The 20,818-nt window shown below is 34.6% G+C and overlaps 1 protein-coding gene across 4 annotated transcripts in view; it reads left to right on the top strand.

Moving 5' to 3' along the window:
* SERPINI1 (serpin family I member 1) overlaps positions 1–20,818 on the top strand; it is an 87,094-nt gene that overhangs the window by 50,206 nt on the left and 16,070 nt on the right. For all 4 annotated transcript variants that reach the window (XM_033211626.1, XM_033211627.1, XM_033211629.1 and 1 more), the window contains exons 2-6: positions 2,664–2,931; positions 3,905–4,135; positions 6,098–6,292; positions 8,068–8,272; positions 18,392–18,489. In XM_033211626.1, the coding sequence (XP_033067517.1) occupies positions 2,682–2,931; positions 3,905–4,135; positions 6,098–6,292; positions 8,068–8,272; positions 18,392–18,489 (979 nt within the window). In that variant the 5' untranslated portion in view covers positions 2,664–2,681. The remainder of the gene's footprint in view (positions 1–2,663; positions 2,932–3,904; positions 4,136–6,097; positions 6,293–8,067; positions 8,273–18,391; positions 18,490–20,818) is intronic.

A 20,818-nucleotide genomic window follows, 5' to 3' on the forward strand; every position in this document is an offset into this window, starting at 1 on the left:
AGCGAGCCAAGGCTGCACCATTGTACTCCAGCCCGGGTGACAAGAGTGAAACTCCATCTCAAAAAAAAAAGGACTTGGAGAAAATAAAATATGATGTACCGATGTACCTGTAAAGGACACTTGGAGCTTGCATGGGTAGACGTTTTCTGGGTAAATCAGTGAATGAGTGGTCAGTGAATGTGATGCCTAGAACATTACTGTATGTTAACCATAGAATTTATAAACACTGTATACTTTGGCTATACTAAATTTATTAAAAATGCCTTTCTTTCTTCAATAATAAATTAACCTTCACTTAGTATAATTTTTATACTTTATAAAGTTTTAGATGTTTAAAAAAATTTTTGACTGTTTTGTAATGCCACTGCGTCCAGCTCCGGTAGTGTACAGCAATGTCCTAGGCATCACATTCACTTACCTCTCACTCACTCACTTACCCAAAGAACTTCTACCCATGCAAGCTGCGTTCAGTAAGTGTGTAAGTGTGTAACGACACTTAGCTTAAAACACAGACACATTGTACAGCTGTACAAAAGCATTTTCTTTCTTTGTATCCTTATTCTATAAGCTTTTTTCTAATTTTCTACTTTTTATTTTTGTATTTTTACTTTTAAACATTTTTGTTAAAAGCTAAGACACAAATACACATATTCGCCGAGGCCTGCACATGATCAGGATAATCAATATCACTGTCTTCCACCTCTACATCTTATCCCACTAGATGGTCTTCAGGGTCAGTAACACCCATGGAGCTGTCATCTCCTGTGATAACAGTGCCTTCTTCTGGAATACCTCCTGAAGGATCTGCCTGAGGCTGTTTAACAGTTATTATTTTTTTTTAATGATAAGAAGTATGGTATAGTAAATACATAAACCAGCAAAATAGTCATTTATTATCATTATCAAGTATTGTGTATATATGTAATTGTATTATACTTTTATACAACTTGCAGTACAGTAGGTTTGTTTAAACCTACTGCATGCATCACCACGAGTAAAGCTTCTGCCTTTTCCTGGAGTTCTCTGGAGTACAAAAGGAAGTAAGAATGCCAAAGTGGTGGCAGCCCCCCAAAGGTGGCTGAAATCAGTAGACTAGCAAGGCTGCTGTGCTCTTGGCACCTGACTTTATCCCAATGCTGCATGAGTGACAGAGCCTGCCCTGCAGCAGTGTACTCCGTCTCCCATTAGCCGTCATCCCATTAGCAACGGAGGTGATGAGAGTTCATATTTACAAAGAGGCTGAGACTTACCTTCCTAAACAAGCAATAACTATTTAAACTTACATACAAATGCAGGAGGGTGAAGGGGTGAGGGCAGAGGACTTTGGAACTTTTCAGATGAAAAAACTGATGCTTCTAACATTAAAATGTGAAGGACTTACAAAGTCACCAGGCAGTTCTCTGAAATTGGAGTTACAAATAAATGTTACAGGAGTGATTAGGATCTTCTGATTCATAAGCCTGTTGGAATCACTCTGCTCTTCAGTTAAATGTGTATGTACTCTGTTAATTGAGTAATGGAGACTATTAATGCTCGACCATAATTAAAATACAGTTTTCCAAATCCTTTTGCTCAATATCACCTTACATGTTGTTTTAGTGATTTTATTAAATGATTTAGAACAAGTAAGTTACTTAATTGTATGAATAAACAGTTTAGCTTTCTAAATGCCTGCAGTGACAAAATGGGAGAATACAAAGGAAAGAGGAAATCGTGTCCCCAGTGTGCACAAGTCAGGCTGTCTGTGGGAAGACAGGGCTTCTGGAACACTGGCACGCCAAGAAGCAGAGATATTATTCAGAGATATCTGGGCTCTGATGGTGCTTTTTTTCTCCAAGAGAAAATGTGGCCTTGATGCCCTTCAATTTGGTTCAAGAACCGGATGAGCCTGATCATTATAAATATTAATTTAAATAGAAATACCCGTTTGTTTGGTGTAAGCTGAAATGGTAACATAAGTCTGAATATAAATGGAATGTGTCGTAGCAAGAATTCAGTTTCATTCTCAACTTTGGTAGGGGGCTCCTCCTCCCTGCCCAAAGATTGTCACGGAGAGCAGCAGCCTCATAGGAACCAATATGTGAGAAACAATCATACAAGGATGTGCTGAGTCTGCTCCTTCTCTGGGTTACCACGTCCTGTGGGCTCTGCAACCTGGAATGAATAAACTGGGATTTGAGGCAGGTATATGTCTGATCTCTGCTCACCAGTTGGTAACCCAGCTGCAAGATGCATTTATTTTATAAATGGGTGAAGTGACATTTTCAAATGCCTAGCTGTGCTAGTTCATCTTAAGCCCTGTAAATATCTTTTGGTTTTCATTGTACTTGTCCTAGACCTATGTAGTTTAGTGGAATCTAGTGTAAGTCCATTCAAAATCATGATCAAACCGTATTTGGTAAGGCTATGAAAAACTGATAAATTAGTTTCACCAAACATGACTTGTAATTACTTGTTGTATAAGTAACTATACATACTCTTAATCCCATGAGGGTGGGGACCATGGTGCCTTGTTCCTGGGAGAATCCTCAGAACTTAGCTGTCTTATTTGTTCATTTGACTGTTAATTGACTTTTTAAAAGTAGAACCTCCCAACATATCCTTCCATGAGACTTCTGTTATAGAGATAACTAATAATTAATATGTAAATTATTGTTTTTTAGACTTGAAACTGTTACAATATGGCTCTCCTTGGACTCTTCTCTTTGCTGGTTCTGCAAAGTATGACTGTAGGGGCCACTTTCCCTGAGGAAGCCATTGCTGACTTGTCAGTGAATATGTATAATCGTCTTAGAGCCACTGGTGAAGATGAAAATATTATCTTCTCTCCATTGAGTATTGCTCTTGCAATGGGAATGATGGAACTTGGGGCCCAAGGGTCTACCCAGAAAGAAATCCGCCACTCAATGGGATATGACAGCCTGAAAAATGGTAAGAATGATCAGGTTTGATTTCTCAAGACAGTTGAATTTGACTTTAACTCAGTTATGTTGTCTTCTTATTCCAGATGCAGCAATATTTACACAGGGTAAAAAATAATCTCATTGAAATGGTATGCCTAGAAGGATTAGGAAACCCAAGAAATATGTTAATTCTTAGTCCCATTTCTGGCTGAATGAATCTTAGGAAATTACATCTTTTAAAAATTATTATGATTTACATAAACTCATTGTGATTTAAAAAAGCAAACATTATTCTAGAGTTTTCAGTCTAGAAGGAGAGGCACCTATTTATCACACAAATAAATGAAAAATTACAAATATGATGAGTACTACAAAGAAAGACAGCATAGTTTGCTAAAAATATCAGAAATTTTTGCTTAAAATCAGCAGTATCCTTTTGTTTAAATAGCATCCAAGATTTTTTTTGAAGTGTTCTATGTATTGTGGGAAATTTCTAGCCTAATGATATTTTGTAATCACTTTGACATGATGTTTGATTTCTGTTTTAATGCTCTGATATACATGTGAATTAGCACATTAAAAAGTTAAAAATTAAAACAATTTCTAATGGCTTTTCTAGTTTTAAAATTAAAAGGTCTACTGAGTAAAATGTAAAGGATGATCTTGAATTTTAAACTAGATATTTGTTTCTAATAGTATAAAGGAAGTCTAATTTAATCAAAGTAACCTAGTAATTTGAAAGAAAACATTCTCTATAGATTGTAGCAAAATAGCAATGAAATAAATAATATCAGTAGATGATATTAACTTGCAAAAAGTTAATTTGAACATCTAGAAATAGTACAAGTGTTGGACCATATCAATGTGGGGGAAAGCCTGGCACTTTTCCCCCGGGTGCCTGTTCGGTTAATCTCCCTTGCTGTGCTTTAATGCTCCTCCACTCTCCTTGACCTTTCACCGTGTTTGTTCTGCAAATAAACTTATCCTTTCTAATCTTTCAGGTGAAGAATTTTCTTTCTTGAAGGAGTTTTCTAACATGGTAACTGCTAAAGAGAGCCAGTATGTGATGAAAATTGCCAATTCCTTGTTTGTGCAAAATGGATTTCATATCAATGAGGAGTTTTTGCAAATGATGAAAAAATATTTTAATGCAGAAGTAAATCATGTGGACTTCAGTCAAAATGTAGCCGTGGCCAACTACATCAATAAGTGGGTGGAGAATAGCACAAACAGTATGTCACTTGGATCCTTTCTTCCTCTGGTAGCTTAGTTTTAACTGTCTTTAACTTCTGAAAGTATTTCCCCCTTGCTCATTTTGCATTTTGAATGTTTGGGGCATTTAGTTGGATATCTAATAATAATTTTGTATAGATTATGTTCTATTTGAGAAACATTGTTATGAATGAACATTTGAGAAAGAAGTTAAATCTTTTGGCATATATAGAATTTGACAGTGATAATCTGAAATCTATACTCTCTGATTGATGGGTTTCCTCTGTAATCTTAACCACTTTATGGAATTTTGCTTGTCCTATTTAATAAATTAGTTACTAGATAGAATGGCAGTTGGCTCTCATAACAATATGATTAAAATAGAGTAAGAAGGAGTTAAAAATCAGAGTTTATAGATGTTTGTTGGCTTTTGAACCAAAGAACTTCATTAATAATTTAAAACATTTGTATATGATTCATTTTCAAAAGAGCAACTTATTTTAAGCCCCCCAAAATGGAGAGGAATTAGAATGAGATGCATTCATTCTAAATTTTATTGCTATTTTATATTTTTAAAATGTATTTAGGGTTTCCAAATGTTTCATAGTTTAGCATTTTATTTTCCAGTTTTACCAGCAAAATAATTGAAATCACAGTCCAAAAATTGAGACTAAATTAAAAGTAAATGTTTATAACTCTTCATTAAATGAAGCCATGTTTTAAAAGCTACCCAAATCATGTTAATCTTGAACTTTACATTGGAACAACAACAAAAATAACCGTGAGCAGATACTCAATATCCCTTAATCTCCAAGATGCAGGCACCTTTTACCTTAAGAAGTGCCATGATTAATACAATGAGAGAATACAGAGCAAATTTTTGTCTTATGTTTTTTATCTATGAGATTAAAAAAAGATTACAATAAAATAAACTTTAATTTAGTCTTTTAATATTCAAAGAATAAATCAAGGGTGATAATCCACATGAAGTAGATTCAACTATTAAAACTGATTTGTTTTCAAACTCCTTTAGACACTTTTAGCAAACAGCAAAGACCCAATATCTTTTAAAATAGATTTGAAAAGGAATAGTTCAGATGATAAACACTAATGCATCATGATTTAAACTGGCTTTCACTCATCTGTTTTCTCCTACCCAAAAGCAATTGGTGTGTTGGCAGAATGATGTCCAATATACACAGGGAAGAATTTGAAATTGATAACATTTAATCGTGTACATTGTTCAAGAATAAACTTAGGGCTGGGCGCGGTGGCTCATGCCTGTAATCCCAGCACTCTGGGAGGCCAAGTGGAGTGGATCACTTGAGGCTGGGAGTTCGTAACCAGCCTGGCTGACATGGTGAGACCCCATCTCTTCCAAAAATACAGAAATTAGCCAGGTGTGGTGGCTACTCTGTAATCCCTGTAATCCCAGCTATTCAGGAGACTGAGGCATGAGAATCACTTGAACCCAGGAGACAGAGTTTGCGGTGAGCAGAGATCATACCACTGCACTCCAACCTAGGTGACACAGCAAGACTGTTTGTAAAAAAAAAAAAAAAAAAAAAAAAACCCAGAATAAACTTTGAAGCATTTATTGAGTGCTTACTCTGTGTTAAGTTTTACATGCATCGTTGCAACTAGAAAGTGATGAAGTCTAAGCTTATATTGTTCTGTAGTTTGTGTATCAAGATGCTGCTAGTATTATTTCAGGTGATATGGATGTTTTGAATCCCATTAATTGCACATATATATATATGTGTGTGTGTGTGTATATATATGTGTGTGTATGTGTGTGTGTGTATAGTTTGTGTGTATATAACTCTTTTCCCTTTGAAAGTAAGATACTTTTTATTTTCATTGTAAAGTTGGTGTACAGTTTCTCTGGACCACTCTATTAGATGGTAGTTTGAAAATCTTCTGGTGCCTCTTTGTCTTCCAGTTTAACGTGAATTTTTATCTATTCATTTTTTCCTAAATAGATCTGGTGAAAGATTTGGTATCCCCAAGGGATTTTGATGCTGCCACTTATCTGGCCCTCATTAATGCTGTCTATTTCAAGGGGAACTGGAAGTCACAGTTTAGGCCTGAAAATACTAGAACCTTTTCTTTCACTAAAGATGATGAAAGTGAAGTCCAAATTCCGATGATGTATCAACAAGGAGAATTTTATTATGGTAAGACATTTTTTACTTTTATTTCTGTCTTCTTGCAGTATATCAACACATTTCTAAGAAAAACATGAAGTATTCATTACTCAAACTCTTTGTCAATCTAATTTGGGCTACATTCAATTTTTCTGGCTCCATTTTTAAAACCCTCTAATTCGCTTCTGAGTAAATATTATATTCATTGATGGTTTCCAATGTATTTTCAAATTTATAAGTCAACCACACCTGCAGAGTAGCTTTATTCATCTGAAAATACCTGACATTGTGTGAGAATGTTCTGATTTACTCCAAAAACTCATTTGGTTTAGGATAGGTTTTAGTGGACCATATGTTCCATGAAGCACTTGATTTGGGCTCTGCACCACTTTTAAATTACAAACATTGTTCTCATACAGGGACTTTTTAAAAAAAAATTGATTTTAAACGTGTATATATGGCTAAACATAATTGTTTGTTTATACTTTATTGAGAGCCTATAATTTTTAATATAATTCAATATCTTTGGCATTATTTTCAAAGATGTTTTATTGGACTCTTCAGAAGTTTAGGGTATTAGTCCTTCTTGCCTACTATATTGACTTGTAATAATTTGTTAAGTCATAAACAGAAAGTTAATTTTTAGCCAAGTATATGTTAGAACTAGTAGTTTTATTCTATTTAAAAGCACAGTACAGGCCAGCTGCTGTGGCTCATGCCTGTAATCCCAGTACTTTGAGAGACAGAGGCAGGAGGATTCCTTGAAGCCAGGAGTTCGGTCTCATTTGGGCAATACAGTAAGACCCTGTCTCTACAAATTTTTTTGTTTTTGTTTTTGTTTTTGTTTGTTTATTAGCTAGGCATAATGGTACACACCTATAGCCCTAGGTACTCGGGAGGCTGATGAAGGAAGATTGCTTGAGCCCAGGAGTTCGAGGCTGCAGTAAGCTATGATCACACCACTGCACCCCAGCCTAGGTGGCAGAGCAAGACCCTGTCTCTAAAATTATATCCATATAGGTTTTATATGTAGATAAAACGTTTTGGCCATATACATGTGTGTGTGTATAATTTGGCTAAGTTCATAGAGCACAAAGCAAATTACCTCATTTACCTAATTACCTAATTTAGAGATACCAATTTCCACAAATATAATAGCAAAATATTATTACAATGCTTAGATTTCATTTTGACTCTGCAAACTTTGCTTTAAAACTTGTAGTTTTCGTGATAATAAAGTGCCAGGTATTAAATGGTCAAATTTTCCCTTCTTAAAAATCAGGTGAATACTGATCAATTGTGCTTTACATTCAACTTGGAGCCAGGGCTTTATTTTCCCAACCAGGACTTTTCGTTGTTTCTAATGCCACACTTTAGATATATTGAATTATCTCATTTAAAAATAAAAAGCAAGTCTTGAATATGTGTTATTACAAATGTGAAATAATTTCTGTGGATTCTAAAATAAAATAAATTATACAGGGCTGTGAATCTATTTGAATTTTAGGGCCTATTTTCATATAAACCTGCTTTTTATCAGGTGCATGAATTTCTTTGTATTCTATGTACTATTTGGGAAGAAACATATGTAACAAATTTAAACCTTTTTATTTTTTTTTTTTGATTATATTTCAGTAGTTTTGGGGAACAGGTGGTTTTTAGTTACATGGAAACATTTTTTAGTGGTGATTTGTGAGATTCTGTTGCACCCGTACCTGAGCAGTGTACACTGTCTTTCATCCCTCACCCCCAGCTTTTTTTAAAACTGTGATATGTGTCTTGTATGGCCTTTCTTTTCTTTTTAGGGGAGTTTAGTGATGGCTCCAATGAAGCTGGTGGTATCTACCAAGTCCTAGAAATACCGTATGAAGGAGATGAAATAAGCATGATGCTGGTACTGTCCAGACAGGAAGTTCCTCTTGCTACTCTGGAGCCATTAGTCAAAGCACAGCTGGTTGAAGAATGGGCAAACTCTGTGAAGAAGCAAAAAGTAGAAGTATACTTGCCCAGGTGAGAGGTTCCTGTGTCACCCTTCCCACAGTGTGGACAATGGGCTATCAATGAAAATCTGACCTAGAAAAACTCTTGGAACTGCTTTCGAATCATAATTCTTGTGCTGCTCTCTTCTTGTTCTTGTTCTTCTCCTTCTCTTCCTTCTCCTTCTCTTTCTCCTTCTCCTTCTTCTTTGTTTTCTTCTTTTTAGTATTCTTTCGCAGTCATTTCTTTCATACTCATGTGGTCCTCCCCATAAACACATGCTCACTTACTGGTTCATTCAGTGCTTTTCATCAAGACCTACTTTCAGATATAATTCAGTGTTCTTGGCTTGGTTCTAGAAAATTCATCTATCTATTTTCTCTGAGTATCATTTGCATTGTCAGTCTTCTGTATTTTATTAATACTTAAGGTTGATTATAACTGGAGAGGAAACAATCTCTGACATTGCTAGAAGAACTGCAAGCAAGTCACTGTACTAGGTGCTGAGATGCAACCATGAATTAGCAGGAAGATGCAACTCTGCTCAATATTCTCCCTGTGGCTAAAAGAATAAGATGCACACAATGCCTTTAATGTCCTGAATGCCTTCCCCTTCTCAACCCCATTTCTGGCCACTTGCCACATCAAGCATGTTGTAGCATGTTCTGTCCATGTACTTGTGATTATGCCACATACATCATGCTATTTTCATGTCTCTGAGTCTCCATTTATGTTCTTGCATTGGCCTAAAATGTCCTCCTCTATTTCTTTCCCAAGATAGTGTTGCTTAGCCTTCAGGGTACACCTCTAGACCCAGTTCTTCCCTGAAGCATCCCATGAACTACCTGGATCAAGTGACCCTCACTTTTGCTTCACGTATACACCTTTCTGTTATTACTTGTTACCGTCCCATAATAACATATTTTTGTGGGGATAGTTTTCTTTCTGTAAGTTCTTCTAGGGTAGAGCCAGTTTTCTTTCCTATAAAAAGAACACAGTAAGTGTTTGCAAAATGAAATTGAACTGAAAATGTTTATTCTATCCCTAAATACCTTAAAACCTAGTAGGAGAGCTAGGCCAGTAATCACATAGAACATGTTTATTAATGTACTGTGTAAATTTTAGTCTAGAAAACAAGACATATCAATATAAACAGATTAAATATATGTGTGTATGTGAAAGTAGTTAAAACTCATTCCATATTAAGAAAATTGTTCAAGTATGATTAATTACCATAAGCATTAAGATGATAAATAAGATATTAGTATTAAAGATGAATTATTAAAAACTGATTAACCCATTCATATTTATTCTAATGTTAGGAATTATCATTTAATAATCACATTTTATGTAAATATCAATGTTTCTAAAAACTTAGCTGATAGTTTGTTATGTAAGTGAAGGAGATCTATTTGGAACTATAGAGTTTTTGCCTGGAAGATTATGTTTTATAATATATTCATAATAAGCAATATTATGTTATGTCATAATTTATGATATACCATGTCATGTTATATATTCATAATATATAACTATAAATGATATGTAGCCATATATTTTCTATTTTTTATATTTTATTTTATTTTATTTTAAGTTCTGGCATATATGTGCAGAATGTACAGATTTGTTACATAGGTAAACGTGTGCCGTGGTGGTTTGCTGCACCTATCAACTCATCGCCTAGGTATTAAGCCCAGCATGCATTAGCTATTTATCCTGATGCTCTCCCTCCCCACAACCCCCTGACAGGCCCCAGTGTGTGTTGTTACCCTCCCTGTGTCCATGTGTTCTCATTGTTCAGCTCCCACTTATAAGTGAGAACATGCACTGTTTGGTTTTCTGTTCCTGTATCAGTTTGCAGAAGATAATAGCTCCCAGCTCCATCCATGTCCCTGCAAAGGGCATGATCTCATTCCTTTTTATGGCTGCATAGTATTCCATGGTGTATATGTACAACATTTTTTTTTTAATCTGGTCTGTTCTTGATGGGCATTTGGGTTGATTCCATGTCTTTGCTATTGTGAATAGTGCTGCAATGAACATATGTGTGCATGTATCTTTATAATAGAATGATTTATATTCCTTTGGGTATATACCCAGCAATGGGATTGCTGGGTCAAATGGTATTTCTGCTTCTAGATCTTTGAGGAGTCACCACACTGTCTTCCACAATGGTTGAACTAATTTACATTTCCACCGACAGTGTAAAAATGTTCCTTTTTCTCCACAGCCTTGCTAGCATCTGTTGTTTCTTGACTTTTTAATAATCACCATTCTGGCTGGCATGAGATGTTATCTCACTGTGGCTTTGATTTGAATTTCTCTAATGATCAGTGATGTTGAGCTGTTTTTCATGTTTGTTGGCTGCATAAATGTCTTCTTTTGAGACGTATCTGTTCGTGCCATTTGCCTACTTTTTAATGCGATTGTTTACTCCTTGTAGATATGTTTAAGTTCCTTGTAGATTCTGGATATTAGATCTTTGTCAGATGGATAGATTGGAAAAATTTCCTCCCTTTCTGTAGGTTGTCTGTTCACTCTGATGATAGTTTCTTTTGCTGTGCAGAAGCTCTTTAATTCAATTAAATTCCATGTGTTAAGTTTTGCTTTTGTTGCAATTGCTTTTGATGTTTTTGTCATGAAATCTTTGCCTGTGTCTATGTCCTGAATGGTATTGCCTCGGTTTTATTCTAGGGTTTTTATAGTTTTCGGTTTTACATTTAAGTCTTTAATCCATCTTGAGTTAACTTTTGTATAAGGTGTAATGAAGGGGTCCAGTTTCAATTTTCTGCATATGGCTATATATGGCCACATATTTTCTTGTCTACATACAAAAGTCAAGGTAATCATGACCCAAATCTTTTTGGCTAAGATATTTAGCATGCATAACTTTCCATGACAATACATATATGTAGAAATATTCCGTTATAAGTCTATTCTTAAGGAGAGGTAATTGATGAATATCTAGCAAGAGTTTTTTTTAATGTATGATAATTGACATTTATATACTAAATATGTAAACAATATACCTTAATTCCAAAGAACAGTTTACTTTTGAACATTAATAATTAAATTTAAATTACTATGTAAATCAGGTCTAAACTTATAAAATATTTAGTCCATGTTAACCCTCATCTAGTGACCTTTCACAATTAATTTTGTATTTTTTCTTGCGTTTTATGAAGAATTCCTTTTGATAAAATGAGAAATTTAATACAATGTTAATGCTTCTCTATTAAATCCATGAATTAAGTGCAATGCTTCCAAATGCTCCAATTCTGTGAGGATGCAAAGTTATTTAGGAGTATTTTAACAGAATTCTAAATGAATGCTTACTGATATTATACATTCTAATTCAATCACATTCACTAGAAAATGTGGCCTCCAGGTTCTGTCCACTGAGAAATTGAATGTGGCAGCAGAAGAAAATTAAATTTTCATTTTCTAAGAGATACTCTTCAATTATGAAATAGTTTGGCTGTCTTGCTCATATTAATGCCTGTACTAAATTAGGCACAGGTAATTATCATGTATCAATTTTTCCAGGAGTTCCATAAATTATCCCTGTACATGGCTACTGCATAGATAGGGAGGCTAAATAGCAAAATAAATAACTCTGGATTCCCCTTTTAACAGAATGGCTGTTTTCAAATACTTACATATATTATAATAATCAATGTGAAACTCTCCACCTTCTCCATTTTACAGCATTAGGATCCACTAAATGTTTGATAAGAATACTGATTTATGTGACCCATTTTTAGCAAAGGTAAAAATGTTTTTAGTAGCTATACTGTATGTTTACTCAAGTGTCAATTTTAATGGTTTGCATAGTTTTATCCACAAAGAGATATTACTCTGAAAATGCAACTTGTATTTCTGTAATTTCACCACATTCTTGTTCTATTTGACAGGTACTTTTACTTTCTCTTTTGCTACAATTTATACAAACAGCTTTAAAACACTGCCCTTGAAAACCAAATACTGCATTTTCTCATTTACAAGTGGAAGCTAAACATTGGGTACTCATGGACATAAAGATGGCAATGACAGACACTGAGGACGACTAGAGGAGGGAGGAAGGAAAGGGGGCAAGGGTCGAAAACTATTGGGTGCTATGCTCACTATCTGGGTGACAGGATCATTTGTATCCTAAACCTCAGCAATATGCAATATACCCATGTAACAAACCTACACGTGTATCCCTTGAATCTAAAATAAAAGGTTTTCTTAGCTTTTTATTTTTTTCATATTAAAATGCCTTTATATATATTTTTGAACTTTCGCTTTTTTTATTATACTTCAAGTTATGGGATACATGTGCAGAATGTGCAGGTTTGTTACATAGGTATACACGTGCCACGGTGGTTTGCTTCACCCATCAACCCATCATCTACATTAGGTATTTCTCCTGATGCTATCCCTCCACAAGTCCCCCACCCCTCAACAGGCCCTGGTGTGTGATGTTTCCTTCCCTGTGTCCATGAGTTCTTTTTGTTCAACTCCCACTTGTGAGTGACAACATGCGGTGTTTGGTTTTCTGTTCCTGTGTTAGTTTGCTGAAGATAATGGTTTCCAGCTTCATCCATGTCCCTGCAAAGGACATGAACTCATCCTTTTTTATGGCTGCATAGTATTCCATGGTGTATATGTGCCACATTTTCTTTATCCAGTCTATCACAGATCACTGATAGACATTTGGGTTTTTTCTAAGTCTTTGCTATTGTGAATAGAGCTGCAATAAATGTATGTGTGCTTGTGTCTTTATAGTAGAATGATTTATATTCCTTTGGGTATATACCCAGTAATGGGATTGTTGGGTCAAATGGTATTTCTGGTTCTAGAGCCTTGAGGAATTGCCACACTGTCTTCCACGATAGTTGAACTAATTCGCACTCCCAACAGTGTAAAAGCATTCCTATTTCTCCACATCCTCTCCAGCATCTGTTGTTTCCTGAGTTTTTAATGATCTCCATTCTAACTGGCATGAGATGGTGGTATCTCATTGTGCTTTTGATTTGCATTTCTCTAATGACCACTGATGATGAGCTTTTTTTTTCATGTTTGTCGGCCGCATAAATGTCTTCTTTTGAGAGTGTCTGTTCATATCCTTTGCCCACTTTTTGATGGGGTTGTTTTTTCTTGTAAATTTGTTTAAGTTTCCTGTAGATTATTATTGAAATAATACAAATATATAAAATGCTGTCTTTAAGATGTAAAGGAAGGGTATTTGCAGGGGAGGGTCATGTAGAAGAAGAAATTGCTTTTGTATTTGAGCAATTTTTCCCCCTTAACAGTAAGTTCTACAGAAGTTAGATGCTGAATTGAAATTGTATTTTTATCCAAAATGTAAGAATCTACTCAAGAAAAGGTAAAATTGCTATACCCATTACCAAATCCAATTAAACACTACAAGATTTATATACATAGTTGCACATCTCTAAGATTAAAATAAGATTGCCAGATGCTTCCATTTATCCATGGTAGCAAAAATAGTTTGTTTCATATATCAAATATTTATATAAAACACCCAAAAAGCACTTAAGTATAAAACCTGCTACAGAGTAAGCTTATGTAATTATTACCTATTATTAATATTATTGTTATTTGTTTAGTGTACATGTTAAGTCCTGGTATTTACACTGTGTTAATCTTATAGGCAGCTTTGTAGCTTTATATAGGCCTCTCTCTAAATTGAATTGTTTAAACTTGATTCTTTTGAATTTTATCCTATTCAGTGTATATGCTTCCTTTTCAGTTTTTACTGATATAGCTTAGATATAAAAAGATTTTTCTAAAGTCAGCATCAAATACTTTAATACTTGGAAGCAGATGTACCTTGCTGTATGTAGTATCGGTCTACTCTAGCTTTGTAGGCTCAGATTTGTCATTTGTGATCAGAGTGTTGGACATCAAAGGATGTGAAGTGGTTCTCTGTTTTGTAATCAGAAACTATCCTGATATCTTGAAATAATTGCCATTAATAAAGCATTTTAGTTTCATGTTTCTATAGAAAACTACGTAAGTTGTCTGTTTTTTTGTTGTTGTTTTGTTTTGTTTTGTTTTTCTTTTAGACAGAATCTCATTCTGTCACCCAGGCTGGAATGCAGTGGCACGATCTTGGCCCACTGCAACCTCCACCTCCCAGGTTCAAAAGCCATTCTCCTGCCTCAGCCTCTCAAGTAGCTGGGATTACAGGCACGTGCCACCATGCCCAGCTAATTTTTGTGTTTTTAGTAGAGATGGGTTTTCACCATATTGGCCAGGCTGGTCTCGAAATCCTGACCTCAGGTGATCCACCTGCCTCAGCCTCCCAAAGTGCTGGGATTATAGGCATGGCCTACCACATCTGGCCCTGATTTTGTTTTTTAACATGAGTGCTTTTCATTAGATTTTTCTACAAAGGGTATGATTGGGTTTTTATTCCTTATGTGTGTTGTAGTCTCCTACCTAGGATGTATTTGTTATTTTCTAACACTTGTTCTGCAGGTCTTCAAACCTCTACCCTCCATATGCCTCTTCAACTTATTCAGGTAGCAAGTTGCAAATGCATAAATTATATTGTATGCCTTTATTAAAACAGGCTTGCCCTTTGCTTTATAAAAGCAGTGTCATGTTTTAATTTTTATATTTCATGAAATGTAAAATATATTTCTAATGTTGTTTTATTTTTAAAAGTTGTTGTTGGAATTATAGTGATTAGTGATGCGGGGACTTTAATGTCAGAAAGACCTCCGTTCATATCCTCATTCTACCACCAATTATCTGTGTGGTTAGAGAAAGTTGCTTGTTGGCTTAGTTCTTTTAAGCTTCAGTTTAGCCTTCTGCAGCCAGGAGATAATGACACTTACCTCATAGGGTTGTTCGAGAGCATCATAGAAATTATTAAATAATATATTATTCATAAGAGGATTTGCATAGTACCTGAAACATAGTAAGCACTCAATATATGGGAGATGATAATGATTATTTATATTAATATTTGTTTATTATTATAAGAGTAAAGAAATAATAAATAATCACTATTTTTCAATAGTTTGATTTTTTAAAAAGTCAAAGAGTGGACAACTGGAGATTATTTACTCCGTATCTTCAGCTTTGAACAAAGTCTTACAAACACCTAGATTTCCTTTCATTTGCAACCTATATGGTTTGTCTTGTGCTAGATATTGCAAATATTAGAATAAATAAGACAATAGATTTGGCTAATTTACAGTTAAGGTGGCAGGGATTAATATAGCTATTTAATCAAATTACACCAATTACTACTAGAATGCAAACATACAACACCCTAACATCTATAATAATGTGACATGTTATACATAACTACAATATAATAAATGGTGTTAATGGTATCTACTCCTCATTGCATGCCTCCTGCATGCTAGCACCATCCTAAGATCTAACCTTATTTAATCCTTCCAACAATACTATGAAATAGGTATTATTATTGCCATTTTCCTGTGCCAAAACTGAGCCTCAGAAATTAAGAAACTTGCCGAAGTTCGCCTGGATCAGTCACTCATCACCACCTGACTAGCTAGTGTTTCATCACTAAAGTGTGAAACAAACTAAGCTGCTTTTAAGAAGTAAAAAGAATCCCCTACTAATATCTTCCTTCTCTTTCTTATTTTACGTGGATCAGGACAACTATAATACCACCTGGATCCATAGCCCTGCTCTGCCACTTATTAACTGTATGACCTTGGTTATACAGGTTATTTCATCTTTCTGCTACTCAATGTTTTCTATTACCCAAGAATAACCAAAATACCTGCTTAAAGGGTTGTGGTGATATTTAAATTAATATCTGTTTTATACTCCCCTCCAAGTGTCTGGCATATACTAAGCTCCACATAAGTGTTCAAAAATAAATAATAACAATAAGCAAATGCATACACACATAAGCATTTTAGCCATTGAATGTATTGTCTGAGATGTTCTGTGTTTTCTTACTCATTCATTTTTTGAGATGGATACTATAGGACAATTCTACTTCACAATCAATACCTACTTTTGATAGAAAACAAAATAAATGATATTAAGTCAAAGTGCAAAATTTAGATAAAATTTAGCACTAGGTTTAGTTTGTTTGAGATGCATGTACTCATCTGTTGATCATATTTTTCCATAACTGTGAAGCTGCTAAAACTATTTTCCACTAACCATTCCTTTTGTTTACTGCCATAATTTCCTTCTCATTTTCCTTAAAACCAGACATCAGAAATGATGCTAATGAAACTTTTGGTTGACCATCACGGACTTATCTCTGTTAAGAGAATAACCTATTGCCTAAAATTTTATATTTATAATCTGTATCAATTAGGAGGCAACATCTTAGAAAAAGTGAAGCATTTGGTTCTAACCAGTTGTTTTTACTTTTAAAATAAAAGTAATAAATGCCTTTGCTTGTTTAAAAATGTATTTGTTCAGGGATGGTGTTTTATGTATGTAGTCCTATCTACTCAGGAGGCCGAGGCAGGAAGATCGCTTTAGACCAGAATTTCGAGATCAGCCTCAGCAACAAAACGAGACCCACATCTATACAAACAAATTAAAAATAAAAAATAAAAGCCGGTGCTGTGGTGTGCACCTGTAGTCCTAACTACTTGGAAGGCTGAGGCAGGAGAATTGATTGAGCCTGGGGCTTCGAGGCTGCAGTGAGGCGTGATCATGCCACTGCACTCTAGCCTGGGTGACAGAGTGAAACCCTGTCTCACACACACAGAAATGTGTTACTTGATGCAGGCATGCTTGGTCCATGTCTTTCCCAAGAAAGTTTGGTGATACAATTCATTAGTTTGGGGAAGAGTCCATATTAAGACCAATCTGGCTTGCTGTGGAAACTATTTTTTAAGTTAGTAGTCAGTTTATGATCACTATAATTATTTTCATTTTGTTTTACAATAATGTTTTATGTTTTCAAAATTGATACACATTTATATATAATAATTCATAAGGTCAATTAAAACCAAAATAAAGACCCATGATTCTTTTGTTTAAAAAAAACTCTTAAGTGTACTAATTTACACTCCCACCAACAGTGTAAAAAGCTTTCCTATTTCTCCACAGCCTCGCAAGCATCTGTTATTTCCTGACGTTTTAATAATCACCATTCTGACTGACGTGAGATGGTATCTCATTGTGGTTTTTGTTTTCATTTCTCTAACGACCAGTGATGATGAGCTTTTCTTCATGGTTTTTTTTATGTTTGTTGGCTGCATAAATGTCTTCTTTTGAAAAGTGTCTGTTCATATCCTTTGCCCACTTTTCGATGGGGTTGATTGTTTTTTCTTGTAAATTTGTTTAAGTTCCTTGTAGATTCTGAATATTAGACCTTGTCAGATGGATGGATTGCAAAAGTTTTTCCCATTCTGTAGGTTGCGTATTCACTCTGGTGACAGTTTCTTTTGCTGTCACCAGCAAAAGTGCACTCTCCATTGATTAATAGTTTTTTTGTGATGGTATCATGAGAACAGGCTTATGTTTTAGAGATCACTATAACCATAAAGATACATTTTTTAATGTAGTGCGTTTTATTTTTGCTTCCTCTGAGTTGTAGGGAGCTGAAATGCTAAATGTATTTATTGTAAAACAGAATTTGGCTCTAATTTAACCTTGTCCATGGCAATGATGGGAGTGGGAATTGCATAGTGTGGCGGAGGGTAAGGAACATAAATTGACCGGGATACTAAGAAGAGAATGAAATAACCGAGGTAAATGTATGATTAGTCATCTCCAGCTTAAAAAAAAGTCAAATATATTACTACTAGGTCAAAGGATTTTGAAAGCTACTCATTTATAAGTTTTACTCAATACTGTGATATTATTCATATGGTGAATCATATGGTGATGTAATCATATGGTGATGATACTTGATCTCAAAACTCATTTATTGTACCATATATTATGGTTTTGTGTCTAGATCATATATTTTCTTACTTACATGTTTAAATTTTGTTTTGTTATGTCAATCTCTTTGATGCCTATTTTTCCATGTTCAATCAAATGCTAATTGCAGTCCAAAGCCAGTTTTAGCATAATTTACTCTCTATAAAGCAGACTTTAAATATCCACATATCTAACACTTTGTTCTTGTCCCAGGTAACAATATGCTGTAACTAAATATTTTTATTTCTATGTGTTCTCCAGGTTCACAGTGGAACAGGAAATTGATTTAAAAGATGTTTTGAAGGCTCTTGGAATAACTGAAATTTTCATCAAAGATGCAAATTTGACAGCCCTCTCTGGTAAGAAATAAACACAAAGTTTTAAAAATGTTATTCCATAAGAGCTTTATTAAATGATGATGTTAAATCCTCTATTTACTATGGAGTTCTGGAGTAAAATATAGTTACCACTTGCCAAATAAATCTAGCATGAAACATATTTAACCTCTACAAGCAAAGCTATAAATACAGTCATAACATTAAGTTTATATTATCTGGTTCTTATCTTATCTTTGACAATAGATTATATTCTCTGGAAGACCTGTCTTAAACATCTTTGGATTCCTCATCCCATCTGACATAATGCCTTGTAGAATAGATAATCAATAAATGTGTTGATTGACTATCTCAATACGTCCCATTGTAGTAAATCATGTAAGAAAGAAAGAAGGTAGGATAAATGAGTGTCTGCTGTGAGAGCTAGACCAAAGATCCTTTTTAAAAGAGTAAAGAATACCTAGTGAGATGTTATAAACATGTTCTAATTCTTTAATTAAAAAAAAAAAAAACCAGTGGGCTGGGCATGGTGGCTTATGCCTGTAATCCCAGTACTTTGGGAGGCCGAGGTGGGTGGATCACCTGAGGTCAGGAGTTCGAGACTAACTTGGCCATCTACTAAAAATACAAAAAATTAGCCACACATGGTGGTGGGCACCTGTAATCCTAGCTACTCAGGAGGCTGAGGCAGGAGAATTGCTTGAACCCAGGAGGCATAGGTGGCAGTGAGCCGAGATTGCACCGTTGTACTCCAGCCTGGTCAACAAAAGTGAAACTCTGTCTATAGTAATAATAATAAATAAACAAACTAGTTTTAAAGAAGTAACTTCAAAGTATACCTGGCACATTGGGGTGTCTAGTAATTTATTTTAAATATCCCAAGAAAAAAATCCAGTTGAATTATTTGATTCAAATACCCTAATTTTTTCAAAATAAAAAAAAATCACAAAATATTAGCAATGTTAAAGCATTTATAATTTGTAAAATACTCTTGGAAGTATTTTTAAGTAGCTAACTCCAAGAAATTTGCCATCAAAAAAAGGCATCAATGAACTTAAGACTGAGTAAATAAGTTATATAATCATTATTTTTATCATTTCCTTAGAAGAGAGAAAATAAAATACAATCTGTTTTCTGATGAGATAATGATAGATATATATTAAGATAAAAGAAACCCAACATATAAGGCCTCTTTATATGCACATTATTTAACCCGAATTTCTAAATAACACTGAGATGATAGATTCCTTAGCAGTTCTTGTGTTAAAGGAGAGAATTTAGTTTTCTTAGCCTGAAGCAGCAGCCCATAGAGAATCAAGCTGACTGAACCATAGCTTCTAAACCTGGAGTGTGAGGGCCCATAGATTGAATTCAGAGAACTGATGCCCTCCAACCCTAAAAATTGCATATAAATGTGTGCACACAATGCATGTGCGCATATACATGAAGGTGTTTGTGAGAGAGAAACAGTTTGGGGGGTCATATTAATAGCTTTTGAGAAATTCTCAATGTGTCTGTGATCAAAAAAGCCTTTGTCCTCCCAGATTTAGGATTGAGCCTGTTGTTTTCTACAACAGCACTCAGCTTCTAGCAATGAGTTGATACTAATGTATTTGGTACAACTTCTACCCCTCATTCAGAGAGCTTATAGCCCTAAACACTAATATAGCTTTTCTAAATGTCTACTATATAAATGTTCCTGTCCACATAAGAGAAATGAGCTTTCCCTGAGTAAATGTTTTCATGGCTTATATCCAAACTCCTAGGACTCCGAACTCTTCAGTGGGGTTATCGAGAATGTAGGACTGATAGAGATTCAAAAACTATTGTGGTATCTGTACCTGAGTCAGAAATAAATTCATGGCTGAAGTTTAGCATAATTTAACATTGTCATTTTCTCTTCCTTAGGAATTGAGAGAATCTGTCTTACCATACTAGCCAAATTCCAACTGGATAATTACATTCTGCTTTCTTAATGTGGTTCTACTTTCAGTTTGATTAGTGATTCCTCACTGTCTCACCCAAACATCTAGGAAGTTATTTCAAACAAATAGAATATCTGCTGCCTCTCAATCCTGACAGAGTAGCACTGCAGTGGCAAATCAATTATTGTGGTCAGTGTAGCTTATAGTTTCTAACATATTTGGAAGGTTTATAAGGTAATATTTAATTGCCTTTACAGAGACAGAGACGATAGACCATAAACATGCATTATGAATACAGATGGTTTAGAGATTGGAAATAACACTAGAATCTTCCAGAGAATTAATGCATTCTATATGCAAAGTATATAGAATGTATATAAAGTTTACATTCTATATAATGTATATAAATGTATAGAAAGCTTTTGTTT

The sequence above is a fragment of the Trachypithecus francoisi genome, unplaced genomic scaffold (genome assembly GCF_009764315.1).
Source record: "Trachypithecus francoisi isolate TF-2019V2 unplaced genomic scaffold, Tfra_2.0 Lachesis_group0, whole genome shotgun sequence".
NCBI lineage: Eukaryota > Metazoa > Chordata > Mammalia > Primates > Cercopithecidae > Trachypithecus > Trachypithecus francoisi.